General features: G+C 37.3%; 1 protein-coding gene across 1 annotated transcript in view; it reads right to left on the bottom strand.

Annotated features, from left to right (window-relative positions):
* LOC5571648 (laccase-5) overlaps window positions 1–14,208 on the bottom strand; it is a 32,753-nt gene extending 18,545 nt beyond the window's left edge. Inside the window, exons 1-4 of the mRNA XM_021845520.1 lie at window positions 14,055–14,208; window positions 13,810–13,981; window positions 795–1,341; window positions 617–736 (exon numbers count right to left, since the gene is read on the bottom strand). Of these exons, the coding sequence (XP_021701212.1) occupies window positions 617–736; window positions 795–1,341; window positions 13,810–13,981; window positions 14,055–14,142 (927 nt within the window). The 5' untranslated portion in view covers window positions 14,143–14,208. The remainder of the gene's footprint in view (window positions 1–616; window positions 737–794; window positions 1,342–13,809; window positions 13,982–14,054) is intronic.
* Between the last annotated feature and the right edge of the window lie 798 nt (window positions 14,209–15,006).

Genomic DNA, 15,006 nt, shown 5'->3' with positions numbered 1-15,006 from the left:
AAAAAGATGGTGTATCAGCAAATTTGACCATAAGGAATAGATCACTAAAGTGACTCAGCGTCAGGAACTGATGGAATATTATTGATGTTTTTGAAGTTGAATAGTAAAGGATACCAACATACAATTTGTTCATTAAATTTAGGATTTTTTTCATGCGAAAAATAATGCTTAAACTTGACGAACAGTTTTTCTTAGGAGTTTTTGCAAAAACTATTTAGTTCTTCAACCGAAAGCATTTTGTAAGCTTCTGTATTTTCATAACATTGTAGAATAATAGTTGAACGAAACACAGAAAACCGTTTACGATTTCATCAATAAATAAAAAAGATATAGCATAAACAAGGTGTCCACTTTATAAAATGAACAGTCCTTAGATTTTGCTCTTTTATCTTATGAGCCATGAATTTTGAGCAACCGTAAGAATGGTCTTTATTTTATCTTTGGTTTTAACATAACTAATTTTCTTTGAATTTGTAGACTTATACCACAAAAAAGCCCTACAAATTGTTTTAAACTTTGTCCAGGCATGCAGCTTAGCTATAGAAAACAACTGGTGAGCACGGATATGCTGGATTTTTTTCTAATAACGGTCTGAAGAGCACCGTGATGTACGCACCTGCAACTGGAATGGGCAGTATTGACTACCACCGCTAATTAAGCGAAACCGATACCGCTTACCATGCTGTACTCGGAACACCGTCAATGGAACATAATCGACCTTGACACCCGTTGCTTCCTAAAATAAAAACGATACTTAATTTCTAACACCCGCGGTATGACATCAAAAGACTCACATTAGAATACCTGCCACGACCATTTACCAGAATTGAGTCAACTTTCATTTGAGTGCTTTGTTGGCCCGGAACCCACCGTTCTACTGAATCCAGTGTCCAGTCCGATAGAAGTATAACATGTTCCGACAGATCAAAATCGTACAAATCCGCATTCACATCCAATGGGTTTCTCACCACGGCCACTCCGAGATGACCATTGGCCATGTGGTACCCCGCATGAGAGTGATACCACTGAGTTCCCGGTTCTTCCGCTTGGAACGTGTAACGGAAACTGGAGCTGGGAGCGATCGGACACTGCGTCAACATTGGCACTCCGTCCATCCAGGGCGATTTCAGCTGATGGAAACCGTGCCAGTGGATTGTATTGGACATGCCTTCCATTTCATTGGAAACGTCTACCACGATGGTGTCCCCGCGGCAAACGAATATGGGAGGACCGGGCATCTTACGATTTATGGCCACCATAGCACGCTCCATTCCATTAGCGGTTATACATTGCGGATGGAAGCAGTGAGCTCGGTTCCCCCGCAGGCAATCCCAGCAGGCTCTGAAACAAGGGTTAGATAAATAAACTTTTATGGTAAATATCTATGCTGTTTCGCTTATCTTACTTAAGAAAAGTTTTCCTTGATTAAATGATTTAAATCAAATTCGTTGCGCTTCACGCCTTCTTGTTCCAACTATATTTGAAATGAATACCGTTTCTACAGGGTTGTTATTCGACAATCTTACAATAAGCGATTTTCGCATCCAGGGAGGCGAAAAAACTAAAAAGAGGGCGAAAGATCGAGAAACCTCAAACGAATATTCGTAACATTTGTATACAGAAGATTATTCTCAAATGATCTGAAGAGTACCCAAGAAACATTAGTAGTTGAATAACAGTTGTTTGTACCTCTTAACGTGCTCATTAGTGTGGGACAAAATTTAGATTCTCGCTCCAGTCCACGTTTTGGAATGCATTTACTGCCGTGAATCGTAAGTTAGTCGCAAATGAATTTTCGTCAAAATGGAGTTGAGTTCAGTTTGCAACATATTTTCCAATGCTCTTTCAGCTGCCGTAATGAGATAATAAGATTTGTTCGGAAAAAGTAGGAAAAACCAGCAAGTCAAATTGTCCCATAATGAAAAGTAACCGCATATCAGTCCCACTACAGATTTCCGCATCATGTAACACAAAAATACACGATTCATTTTTATATTTTTCTCAGAAAGATATCGTAGTGAAAAGCAAACTGTGAAAGTTTCATCAAGATTCAAACATGTTTAAATCCTTTGGAATTTTTTGAATGTTCGTATGGAAAACGAATTTTGAAACTTCACACCCCATTTTCTCAATGCCTACTTTTTACAGATGGGACTGACTTGCCATTCACGGCAGTTTAGGTTCCATAACGATCCACTTTTTGGATTACATTTAACGTCCCATAATAAAGTTTGTATGGGATTTACTATGGGAAAACTTACTTTTGCAAAGAAAAATCCCCAGAGGTCGCTCATTGACCTCTATAAAAATTCTGAACACATACCTCGATAGGTATTTCTACGGTGATGAATATTGCCGAAGACCGCGAAACAATCCGACACTTGTGAAAAAAGTTATTCAATGAAAACATATCAGCAAGGCGACGCTGATTAACACGTAAAGGAATAACAATAATAACAAAATTGGGCAAAATTTTCAAGTAGTATTTGTTTAATAACTTTTTTCACAAGCATCGGATTGCTTTGTGGTCTTCGGCAATTTTGTTCATCGTATAAATACCTATCGAGGTCTGTATTCAGTATTTTTATAGAGGGCAATAGGCGACCTCTGGCGATTTTTCTTTAAAAAGTAAGTTTTCCCATAGTTTATCCCATACAAACTTTGAACGGCTGGCGCGTAAATATAGTTTCACCGATCGAGCTGAAATTTTGCACAGTTGTTATGGAACCTAAATGCAATCCAAAAAGTGAACTGGAGCGAGAATCTAAATTTTTCATATAACCGTGTCCCAGGCTTATGCTCATTTCATGAGCGTGATATGCGAAACCTGGACATTTTGTCTTTTTCAAGAGGTGACGTATGGTGATTAAGGGGTCGGATCCGTCATTGATTTCGGAATTTTTAAAAGTAGTTTTATCGTTCAAAAACAAGAAAATTGACAGGAAAATGTGTTCACTGTATTCTATTCTCCAACCGAAACACAGTGAACACATTTTCATCGAAAATTTTTTAGTTTTGAACAGAAAAACTGCTTTTGAAGTTTCGATGATGACGATGATTACGTTGGACGTTAACCTCATATTTTTGTAATTCCAGATACAATGAAAGTGCTTTAAAATAAACTATATGTAAAATTTTTTGGAAATTGGTTTGAAATTCTAAAAAAATATGTTTTATTTGTGAAATAACTTGAAAATTGGGTAGTTAATGTTACGGGTCCTCGCAAGAAAAGTTTTCCACACAACTTATTTTGATATTTTGTAACAATATTTTTTGTTTGTACTATAATATGAACACACTACAGAAACTTTAACCATAAAAATCAAATGCCCACGTTAAAACCTCTTTCTACCGACTACATAAATTATGCAAATAAAATAGATTTGAAGAAATATCTAATTAAAATGTGATTTCAAATTGCAATTTCTCATCGTAATAGGCTGCTTTTTACATCGCGATTCGGTCTTGAAATGGCATACTTTCCTGCACTGAAATATTCAGTGTTTTAATTGTCATTTTGCAACTGAAATCCTTCGTGTAATAAATAAAACGTAACGGTTTTCATTAGGCAATTGTTTTGAGTAGAGTAATGAAGCATTATATGACTATTTTCAAAAAATTCAAAACAATGTTGAATGCTGTAAAAATTGTCATTCTGCAACTTGTTGCGGTAACTACTATTTTAGGTTACATTGCAGTGAAAAAGGTAATGAACAATTTTTTGGATCTTCCGATGTTTTTTTTAGATTTTTTCATTTTCAAATTGTTTAACATTTATAACATAAATTTTGTGTAGCTTATTGAAACAATTTAGAAAATAATAGATTATGCAATAGAAAATAACTTTCTTGTTTTTATGTTTCTAAATGCAGAAAGTGAGATAAATCTATTTAGCGCAATGAAAACTGGGTCAATACTCTGCAATGCACACAGGTTAGTATTATGTTTGCTATTATCAGTTACTGACCAGTACATCATTTTAATAATTGTCGTTTATTGAAGTTTAAGAAAACCACACATGTTTTACATTTTTACACCAGTAAACTTGATAACTTAACCAATCCTTTATATTCTTATGTTGATAAATTTATCACAATTTAGGCTGAGTAAAGCGTTCAAAACAAATATTTCGAAAATAGATCAGGGGGGCGATTCCAAAAATATATTGGCCTCAAGGGGGCGAAAGTCAAATAAGTTTGGGAAACACTGCTCTAGAGTATTTTAACCCGTTAACGCCTAGCGTCCTATTTTGAGGAGAGATGCGCCAAACGCCCAGCGTCCTCAATTGAGGACAGTGATTTTCGCAAACAACTTGAAAATGACTCAAAATATAATGATATTATGTTTGGAGAACTTGTTCATAGACCTGATATCTTCCGCTCAGTGGTAATTATATTTTGGAATTTACTCACCTGGTGGCGCCAAAGCATGATCAAATGTACCTTACATCTGCGCATCCAACCCCCTGAAAAAGTCGGAAATGCAACTTTGACAAAGCATATCTTTGTTGCTTTCGAAGCGATTTCGAAAATTCTTTAAGCAATGAAACCGAGCATCATGCAAGAGCAACGTCCATTTCAATTGGTACTTAATAAATGCGTCTAACCAAAGTTATTTAGCTATACACCTAACATTTTGGAAAATACATCCAACAATAAAACTAAATTCAAAGCGATGACATATAGTTTTTAATAAATTTATTTTGCAAAAAAATAATAATAAATACTGTTTATTTATAACTGTTTGCTTATATAGCTTAGCTTAGACTGACTACACATATCAATGGTTGCTATTCCGTGATTGACCGAAGTCAGTGAAAATGCACAAAGAATCAACTAGAAGTTTGACTGGGATTGGCCATAATCTTCTTCAGTGTGCATAATTCAGTGCCTCTATTTATACAGGGTCAATAACGGCGCCGGCCACGTCCTTGCAGTCAGGTGGGATTGAGGGAAGGAATGTTAGTGTGTAACCTTTGCTATTTGGAGACCGTGTTTGCCTCTGCATCTCCACAAAGGTTACTGGGAGGGATGTTTGTTAATGGGGAGGATCGTTGGGTCACAGGATTCACTTTGATAAGCAATTAGACCATGATAAATAATTATTTGTGAGATATAAACATGATTATGCCGACACTTGGGGTGACGAACCATTCAAAGTTTGTTGAACAAATACCTAAATGAAACATTCCTAACACTCCTATTCTTATGCCGACACTTACAGTGACGAACCATCCAAAGTTTGTTGAATAAAGTGAACCTTTCGGAAGTCTACACTTGTAGTGTCCAACCATTCAAAGTTTTTTTTATTACAAAAATAAAGGTAAAAAGAAAGGGGTGTTTTGCATAGCATAGCATAGCATAGCATAAACTGACTGTACATGTCAATGGTTGCTACTCCGTGATTGATCGGAACTGGTAAGAATTGCACTACGATCCAAATGAATAAGGGATGGGAGTTTCCGCTTACTCTCGAAGTGCAATTTTAGCAGATCTAATATTATTGATCAATAACGGCGCCGGCCAAGTCCTTACAGTCAGTTGGGATGGGGAAGGAATGTTAGGGTGTAATGATTGTTGCTTCTAGAGACCGAGAATACCTCTGCATCTCCACAATCACCACGGGAAGGGTGTTTATTAGTGAGGAAGGAAAAGATCTGGGAGTCACCTCTGGTCGGTGATGCGATCCATGGACAAGGGGGAAATATACGACTTGTATTTAAAGCTAGTTTTGTATTTTTGTCTCGAGAAGTTTTTGGAAAAATTACGTCAACATCTATAATGTCGAACAATTCAAAAGACGTTTTTATTAATGACGAAAACTGAAAATTACATGTATATATTTTAACTTATATGAAACAGGAATAATGCCGACACTTGTAGTGACGAACCATACATAGTTTGTTTGAAAATTACATATGAGTATTACTGTGCATTTTGTCTCGATATGGTAGAAGTTTTAGAAAATACGTCAACATTCACAATGTCGAACAATTCAAAGGATAATTTTTAATAATGTCAAAAAGAGAAAAATATATGTATATTCAAATTGTATAAGAAAAAAGCATAATGCCGACACCTATAGTGACAAACCATACAAAGTTTGTTTTAATATTACATAAAAGTTACGCTTTCAAGAAAATATGTGTTATCATAAGCATGAAACGAACTCACCAGTTGGCCATCCATTCTCGACTGAACACAAAACTGACACTGACAGCAAAACTTCTTGGCGTCCCGAAAATAAACCGTCTTGCTTGGGCCTTCCCAAATACGTACCCAGCAAGACGCTCCAAAACAAAGGGAAAAAAAAAAAAATCTCCGGCGACGAAAACACGCGCGAAACCGTCAACAAACTCTATCGGACGACGCAAAACCGAACCGTCCTGCTTGGGCTTCTCGAAGCACTACCCAGCAAGACGCTCCAAAACAGGGGGAAAAAATTCTCCGGCAACGAAAACGCGCGAATCCGTCAGCTAAATCAATCGGACGACGCAAAACCGAACTGTCCTGCTTGGGCTTCACAAAGCACTACCCAGCAAGACGCTCCAAAACAGGGGGAAAAAAATTCTCCGGCAACGAAAACGCGCGAATCCGTCAGCTAAATCAATCGGACGACGCAAAACCGAACTGTCCTGCTTGGGCTTCACAAAGCACTACCCAGCAAGACGCTCCAAAACAGGGGGAAAAAAATTCTCCGGCAACGAAAACGCGCGAATCCGTCAGCTAAATCAATCGGACGACGCAAAACCGAACTGTCCTGCTTGGGCTTCACAAAGCACTACCCAGCAAGACGCTCCAAAACAGGGGGAAAAAAATTCTCCGGCAACGAAAACGCGCGAATCCGTCAGCTAAATCAATCGGACGACGCAAAACCGAACTGTCCTGCTTGGGCTTCACAAAGCACTACCCAGCAAGACGCTCCAAAACAGGGGGAAAAAAATTCTCCGGCAACGAAAACGCGCGAATCCGTCAGCTCTGTTTATTTATAACTGTTTGCTTATATAGAAAAAAAAGTGCGACAAAGCGATGACATGTGATATTATTGACATTAATTTGACTGAAGTAGTCCAGTGAACATTTTTGGGTATAAATATAAATTATTGATTACACTCAAAATTTGTTTTACTCTGAAAACTACGAGACACTTTAGGTTTCCGATCTGTTTGCATATAAATCAAAATTCATGTTTACCAGACTTCTATAATTAAATTTATATCGACTAAACATCGCATTAAATTTTGATTTATGGGAAAATAGTACAAAAATAGGATTTTCGTTATTTTTTAAATTGAAACCAATTTAGAGTGTAATAAAACAAAAATTCTTCACAAATATGTTCAATAGACTTCAGCAGTCAGGTTTCAGTCGAGAAATCTACCAGCTATTGTTTTGAATTTCACTTTATAGGCAAACAGCGCTGGAATAAAAATTTTTAGGTAGTTTTTCTAATTAAAAGATGTTTTGAGTGTAATAAAAAATTTCTTTTTCTGTCCAAAAATATTCGCTGGGCTTCTAAGATCAACTTCATGTAAAAAAAACTACATGTCACTAAGTCGAATTTTTATTTACAGGAAAAAAGGTCTCAGAATAGGGTATTTCAATGTTTCTTGAGTAAAACAAATTTTGAGTGTAATAATAATTTTATATTTCATTCCAAACATGTGAATTGTGGGTGCGGAACAACTTTTTTTGCCAAGAAAACTATAACGCGTTCAAGGATTTCGTCTAGAATAATTTCAGGGTTTCCAGCAGGATCTCTAAAGAAATTCTTCGAGAGATTTCTCTATCAATTCTCCCATAAATTTGTCGAAGGATGATTAGAACAAATTTCTTTAGAATTCGCTTCAGGAAATTCTTGAGAACTCCAAAGCTATTACCTCAAGTAATTTTCCGAAACTGTACTAGAATTTCCTCCAGATATGTTTTCACGCTTAAACCAAATTCCTCAGTTAGTTACAGTCAGGTCTTCTATCGGACACATGGTTGAGTGGCGTTATAGGTATCCGCGTTATAGGAGACCCAGGGGTGTTATAGGGATTTCATCACTTTAGGGGTGTTGTTGAATATCTCGTACGCCATAGGAGATAGCACAATACTGTCTTCGGCAGAGTTTCAGCACTCACTATGATCTACCTTTAGAAGTTGAGGATCATCCTTTTAGTTGAGAACTTGGTCGGTAGGGGCGCACTATATGAATCATGAAGGATTGGAATGCAAAATGTATAACATATGATATCTCTAGATCCTGATGTTTTGGAAGGTTGGTGTCTTTGGAAGAGTTGTTCAGTAGCTCAAGGGCTGACATGTGTTGGTCATTCTGATACGGAATTACGCCACAAGGCAGCGCTAGTGAGCATCGAATTTTTGTTTTGCTGATGGCTGAATAGCCTAACCATTTAGAAAGATGGCATCTTCGGCAAACTTGTTCAGTACCACAAGGGCTAAAATTATTTGAGGCAAAAATTTCGAGATTTTGCCACTAGGCGGCGCTAGTGAGCATGAAACTTTTGTTTTACGGATAGCGCAATAGCCTGACCGCTTAGAAAAAAGGCGTCTTCTGAAAAGATGTTCAGTAGCACAAGGGCTAACATTATTTGAGCCAAACGTTCAGAGATTTTGCCACTTGGCGGCGCTAGTGAGCATCGAACTTATGCTTCACGGATAGCTCAGTAGCCTGACCACTTAGAAAGATGGCGTCTTCGGAAAAGATGTTCAGTAGCACAAGGGCTAACATTATTTAAGCCAAACGTTTCGAGATTTTGCCACTGGGCGGCGCTAGTGAACATGGAATTTATGTTTTGCGGATAGCTCAGTAGCCTGACCACTTAGAAAGATGGATTCTGGGGTAAAGTTGATCAGCAACTTTCGTTTGGCGGAAATCTCTGAAGCCTGACCACTTAAAAAATTGCATCTTCGGTAAAGTTGTACTCATAGAAAGCCATTTAAAAGATTCAGTTTAACTTTTACTACAAATACAATGGTCTTAAGGTTATGCTTTCACATTATTTTTTATATTGCTGTTTGCGTTTGAGGTGTAAATTCAGTCTAACTGAGCTTCAAACGCGGTAAGGCGACATCCACAAATTACGTAACGCTCTAGGGGGAGGGGGAAGCAGGCTCAAGCGTAACGACTCATACAAACATTTGAAATTTTTTCATACAAAAAGCGTTACGGAGAGGGTCAAAAATTTCCAATCTCAGCGTTACGTAATAAATGGACGCTGCCTTACACAAGGTAACCAAAGGATAATTAGCAACCATGATTTCTATCACCGCCAACCTAGCAAACCATTTGTTTACTTCGCCTTCCTTGTTGAAAAATCTTTCCGCGTTTGGTGTTCCCGCATTTGATATTTGCATTTCAAACGCACACAGCAATATTGATTTTTATATCGATATACCATGTGTTGGAATGGTTTCTATTAGTTTTTTGACATTGTGTCATCATATTTCATGCAGAAAGTTCATGACGAAAGTTTTGCTTTGCTTTCATGAAGAAAAATAAATAATTCTAAAAATAATGTGATTCAGGCAAATTTTCTAGTACTTTTCACCAAACGTGTAATTAGTTGGCCGAGGTACATACATTTTAACGTGATTTTACAAAATGAATGAAATTGCTGTTGCAAGTTACCCCACAATGGTAGTCAAAATCATTTTTATTTTATGACTAGTGGTCCCGGCAAACTTCGTCGTCGTCGTTGCAAAACGTCATGTAATCCCCCATACAAAATGACACCTGAGTCCACTCCCGTTTTCCCGATTATTCCGGAGACTTTCCCAAACTTTTTCCTTGTACGAACACGTCGCATCTCTTGTCGAGCGCAACAGTTAAAAATTTACGTCAATCTGTTGATTCGTCCTCAAGTTATTTCGTGACATACAAACACCACTCCATTTTTATTTATATAGATTGATGTTTAATCGTTAAATTGACAAAACATTTTCTACACTATTATTAGGGACAATGCAAATCCGCGATTTCGCGGAAGCCGCGATATCCGCGAAATTTGACCTTCTTTAAATTTAGAGAATTTATATGGCAATCGCAGTAAATTTAGGATGTTTGCTTATTAAAATGGGTAATAGACAGTTTCACAAAAATCAAAATTTCTGGGATTCAACCAGTCACCCCCTAGTCCTAGTTGCAATACTTAAACAAACTACCAGACAAATTTTCATCCAATTTGGAGAAGATTAGGAGGTGCCTCAAGTTGAATTTGTGTTTTTTTGGCTATTTTTTCCATTAAAAAAATTCTAACGAGAATTTGGAAAAACGAAAATCAAAATAAATTCCACTAGTTGAACGTATTATTAGTACTTTACAACTTTTGAGAACACTGCATGCCGATTAGAGACGGTTTTGACCTCATAACATTGATTTCTGTTCATTAAAGTACCTGTAAAACATACATCTCTCTACAGTTTTTGTTCTACAAGATTCTTACCCTAATGCCTAATCATAAAAGTTCAATCGTTGTACCATTCTTTTGTCATTTCTGAACATTACTGTAGTGCATCATTTTTGTATCCGAATTATAGATAAATTGTAAAAAATCGTCGGAAATACGACATTCCTCATTCCCCTGCATTTAGAGCTGCTGCCAAATGGCGCAATTGCTGACATGTTCCAAATTGAACATAGTAGCTTTGCTTTTTCAATGATAGATGATGATTGAAGAAAACAGCTTTCAAATGTCATCAACGCAGTCGTGTTTCAAACAACATTCGCATTAGATGCCAAGCAATCACATATTTGATATAGCCCCGAGGTCAAGCTTCTCGACTACTGATCTTGAGGATCAGAGTTTGATTACGGGAGTTCATTTAGAGTGTTGTTTTTTGCCATGGACCAAATGACTTGAGGCCAAAACATTTCATCACGATTCATTGTTCAAAAGTGCAGCTTGTGTCTGAGGCTTAATTAACGATCAACGCTCCGTCATCGTAATCATCGTCATCATCGAAATTTCAAAAGCAGTTTTTCTGTTCAAAACTGAAAATTGTTCGATGAAAATGTGTTCACTGTGTTTCGGCTAAAGAATAGAATGCAGTGAACACATTTTCCTGTAAACATTCTTGATTTTGAACGAAAAAACTGCTTTTGAAAATTCCGAAATCAATGACGAATCCTGCCCCCTTAATAGGACTCACAAAAATCTCCCACTCCTAAGTGAATGAAGAGAAATGCTCAAAGTAGTGATTTGCGCCTTTAGTCCTTTTTCTATGCTGCATATAATAAACATTGGTTTCACTCGAAAAAAGAATCATAATTAAACTCCGATCCTCTAGATCAGTAGTCGAGAAGCTTGACCTCGGGGCTATATCACATATGTAATTGCTTGGCATCAAATGCGAATGTTGTTTGAAACACGACTACGTTGATGACATTTGAAAGCTGTTTCCTTCAATCATCATCCATCATTGAAAAAGCAAAGCTACTATGTTCAATTTTGTAACATGTCAGCAATGGACCGATGCACGAGTTCACTAATTTGACGTTTGAGCGATGCCGAATTCACTTGTTGCCATGGTCACGTAAATAACACGGCACCGCTCAAACGTCAGATAGTGAACTCGTGCATCGGTCCATAGCACCATTTGGCAGCAACTCTAAATGCAGGGGAATGAGGAATGTCGTATTTCCGACGATGTTTTACAATTTATCTGTAATTCGGATACAAAAATGATGTACTACAATAATGTTCAGAAATGACAAAAGAATGATACAACGATTGAACTTTTATGATTAGGCATTAGGGTAAGAATCTTGTAGAACAAAAACTGTAGAGAGATGTATGTTTTACAGGTACTTTAATGAACAGAAATCAATGTTATGAGGTCAAAACCATCTCTAATCGGCATACAGTGTTCTCAAAAGTTGTAAAGTACAAATAATACGTTCAACTAGTGGTATTTATTTTGACTTTCGTTTTTCCAAATTCTCGTTAGGATTTTTTTAATGTAAAAAATAGCCAAAAAACACAAATTTAACTTGAGGCACCTCCTAATCTTCTCCAAATTGGATGAAAATTTGTCTGGTAGTTTGTTTAAGTATTGCAACTAGGACTAGGGGGTGACTGGTTGAATCCCAGAAACTGTCTAATGGGTAATTCATTTTTAATTCAAGGTTCCATCAGAAATGTTCTAATCTTTAGTTTCATGTTGGATGGTTTTCATGTTGTGTATTAAATTTTGCATTGGCAATATAATATTGAACTTATCATGTAAATTTGAAAAACGAAAAAACTTGTCATGAAGTTCTGTTAAATTTATATAAAGAATATTTTCATTGAAAACATGCATTTTCATATTAAATATGGTCAAAACTATTATATACTGTAACTGATAGGAGTGTTTGATACTTCAACCTTGCGCTTGCTCCTGCGGGGGCGGGTGATTAGTGCAGGATCAAACATGTCGCGCGTCGCAGTGAAAAAGTGTCGCGATCGCTTAGTAGTGTTTGATCGCGTCGCTTGCTCCTGCGTGGGTGAGCGATGAACACTTGTTCGGCGTATAATGCGATTATCGAATTATTTCGCGAGTCCGATTAGGCGTGATTATATCATGGATCGCATTACCAAAAATTGTTGACTCCCAGATCTCTACCTCATCCCACTAACCCAATATCATTTCCATGACAACCGTGGAGATGCAGAGGTGATCTCGGTATCTAGTAAGAATGATAGTCACACTAACATTCCTTCCCTTTCCCGATGACCGTAAGGACATGGCCAGCGCCGTTATTGTCTTTTAAAATTTGAGCTCTCGATTTGCACACATTGAGAATGGTAATCTAATCCCAAGCCCCATTCATTAAATCTCTATGCGACTTCGATTGTTCTGGTCAATCTGGAGTAGCAACTACGAGTTGTACGGTCATCTATGCTTCTGCTATTATATACTATAACTGATAGCCAATATCTCAAAGGACATATTTCTACCGTTTGTGTTGTAGTAGAAACGATTATCAGTCTTGTTTTCATATAATCAAACGAGTGATATGATTTTCACCTCCAGCAAACCAACCAAACTAGAAACAATACGACAATCCACGCAAAAAAACTGTTTTATACCCAAGGTCAATGATCGGTGTAATAAATTATAATAATTTTTCTCAATGCTAAAAATACGTCAACTTGGTTACATGTCAATGTGTTGCAAGTTTCACCGTTTGACGGTACGTGACCCTTATATTAAATGTTATAGTTGATTAATAACACTTAAAAAGAATGTATTCTACATCTGCATCAACATTTGAACAATAAATGTTTGAACTTTTGTAAGCAATAGCGAACTCTAACGGATGATCGTTGCACAAGGCGTGACAATAAAGAACTAACCACCCACACAATGTACACTAACATAGAAGCCAACTCGCTATAAACGAATGATACATTCAATATGCATACTACCTAGGAAAGCCTTTCCTACCCGGTATGATGTTTTTTACAACGATATTTCTGCTTTTTATGCACCAGCATGTTTAGGGATAACTAGCACGTCAGCCTCGTTGGACTTATCTAGTCGCGACAGTGTCTGTATGCCCTTTTCCTATTACAAATTGAACAGACAAAAACAAATCCTTAAATTATAAATGCACAAAAACAAACCTCAGGAGATAGAGAGCGCTGAAAAACAACTTCTGATAATCTTATAAATTCCATATGGTTGTAAGTACACGTCCGTCAACGGTGCCTTCAGATTTTTTACAACATCAAATCTGTCCCACACCGGCTTTGTCGACAAACTAACTGCGACCGTCCTTATCACCATTTTTTTCTTTCGTTTCAAGCTGTATACTTACGATCCCATGGCAGAGTAATTTTCGAGCACCCAATGAAAGTAGCAAACCCGGGACGGTTCACCAACGGTACATTTTCGGTCACATTCTTCACCGGGATACACTTGAATTGATTGATCCTGTTTCCTGAACGTCGTACTCGTCGAATTCTCCTTAAGGATATCCCAGATTTCCACTGTGAATAACGAACGTCTTATGAAAGCTCACTCGACACCCTTAACCTTTTCTCTTTTCACTAATTTACTCACTGGGTTCTGTTATCAGAGGAAATCCATAGTATGAGTCAATCGGACTGCACCAACCGATAGCGATAAGCAAGGTTGCAATTTTCCACATGATTTAGGACGAACTAGCGCGCATCTGTCCGGATGAATCGCGAAAAGGTGGTGTTACGCGCACAAGTCAAACGCGAAGACGCGACTGATAGCAAAATTCTTCCTGGTGAATGAAATTCTTGGCCATTAATAAGAACACTTTGACCCCGCGACAGATAGTTGTCTGGTGGATTTTTTTTTGCTGAAACCGGCGTCACGTTAAAGAATACGAAGTCAATGTCTTCTGCTAGAGATTTCACTTCCTTTCAGTATGCCAAGATACTGTATACTGAAATAACTACAATGTAGACAGGACGTTATTGGGACTCGTTCAATAATTAAGGAAACGTCCAAAATGTACGTAGTGCTTTGAAAGAAGAGTTGGATTACTCATTCCGATTACAGTCATTATACAAAAATGTGACATAAAAAAATCCATTGATGAACTTTTGCAATATATGAGACGATGGAAAAAAATAATTACACAGCGGAACATGTTTTTGTCTCAAGCACCAAAATCGCTATTTACTTAATAAAGGATTGATAATAAATCTTCGAGCTGTTTATTACGGTTCTTTTGAAAAATTTCCGTTCTGCGGTAGCCGCCAAGTTCTACCGCAGCTGTCAAAGTGCTACCGCAGGCTTGAAAATCATTGTATCATTGAATGAAACCATCTAATCAAAGTATGCTAGTGGAGTGCAAAGCTTTGAAAAACGGCAAAAAAGAACGGTCATTAGCGTGGTTTCCAAGGTATCATAGCAGCCGATCGATGATGATTTTTGAAAATCAGTAATGTGTCAGCTGCGGTAGCTTTCTGTTCAACCGTAGAACGGAAAGTTATCTCTGAAATTGCAATAGTAGAATACCTATAAGTAGATGAAAAAA

This window comes from Aedes aegypti, chromosome 2 (assembly GCF_002204515.2).
Source record: "Aedes aegypti strain LVP_AGWG chromosome 2, AaegL5.0 Primary Assembly, whole genome shotgun sequence".
NCBI classification, from domain to species: Eukaryota; Metazoa; Arthropoda; class Insecta; order Diptera; family Culicidae; genus Aedes; species Aedes aegypti.
The sequence above is the reverse complement of the archived record's forward strand: the minus strand, read 5'-3'. Positions and strand labels throughout refer to the sequence as shown.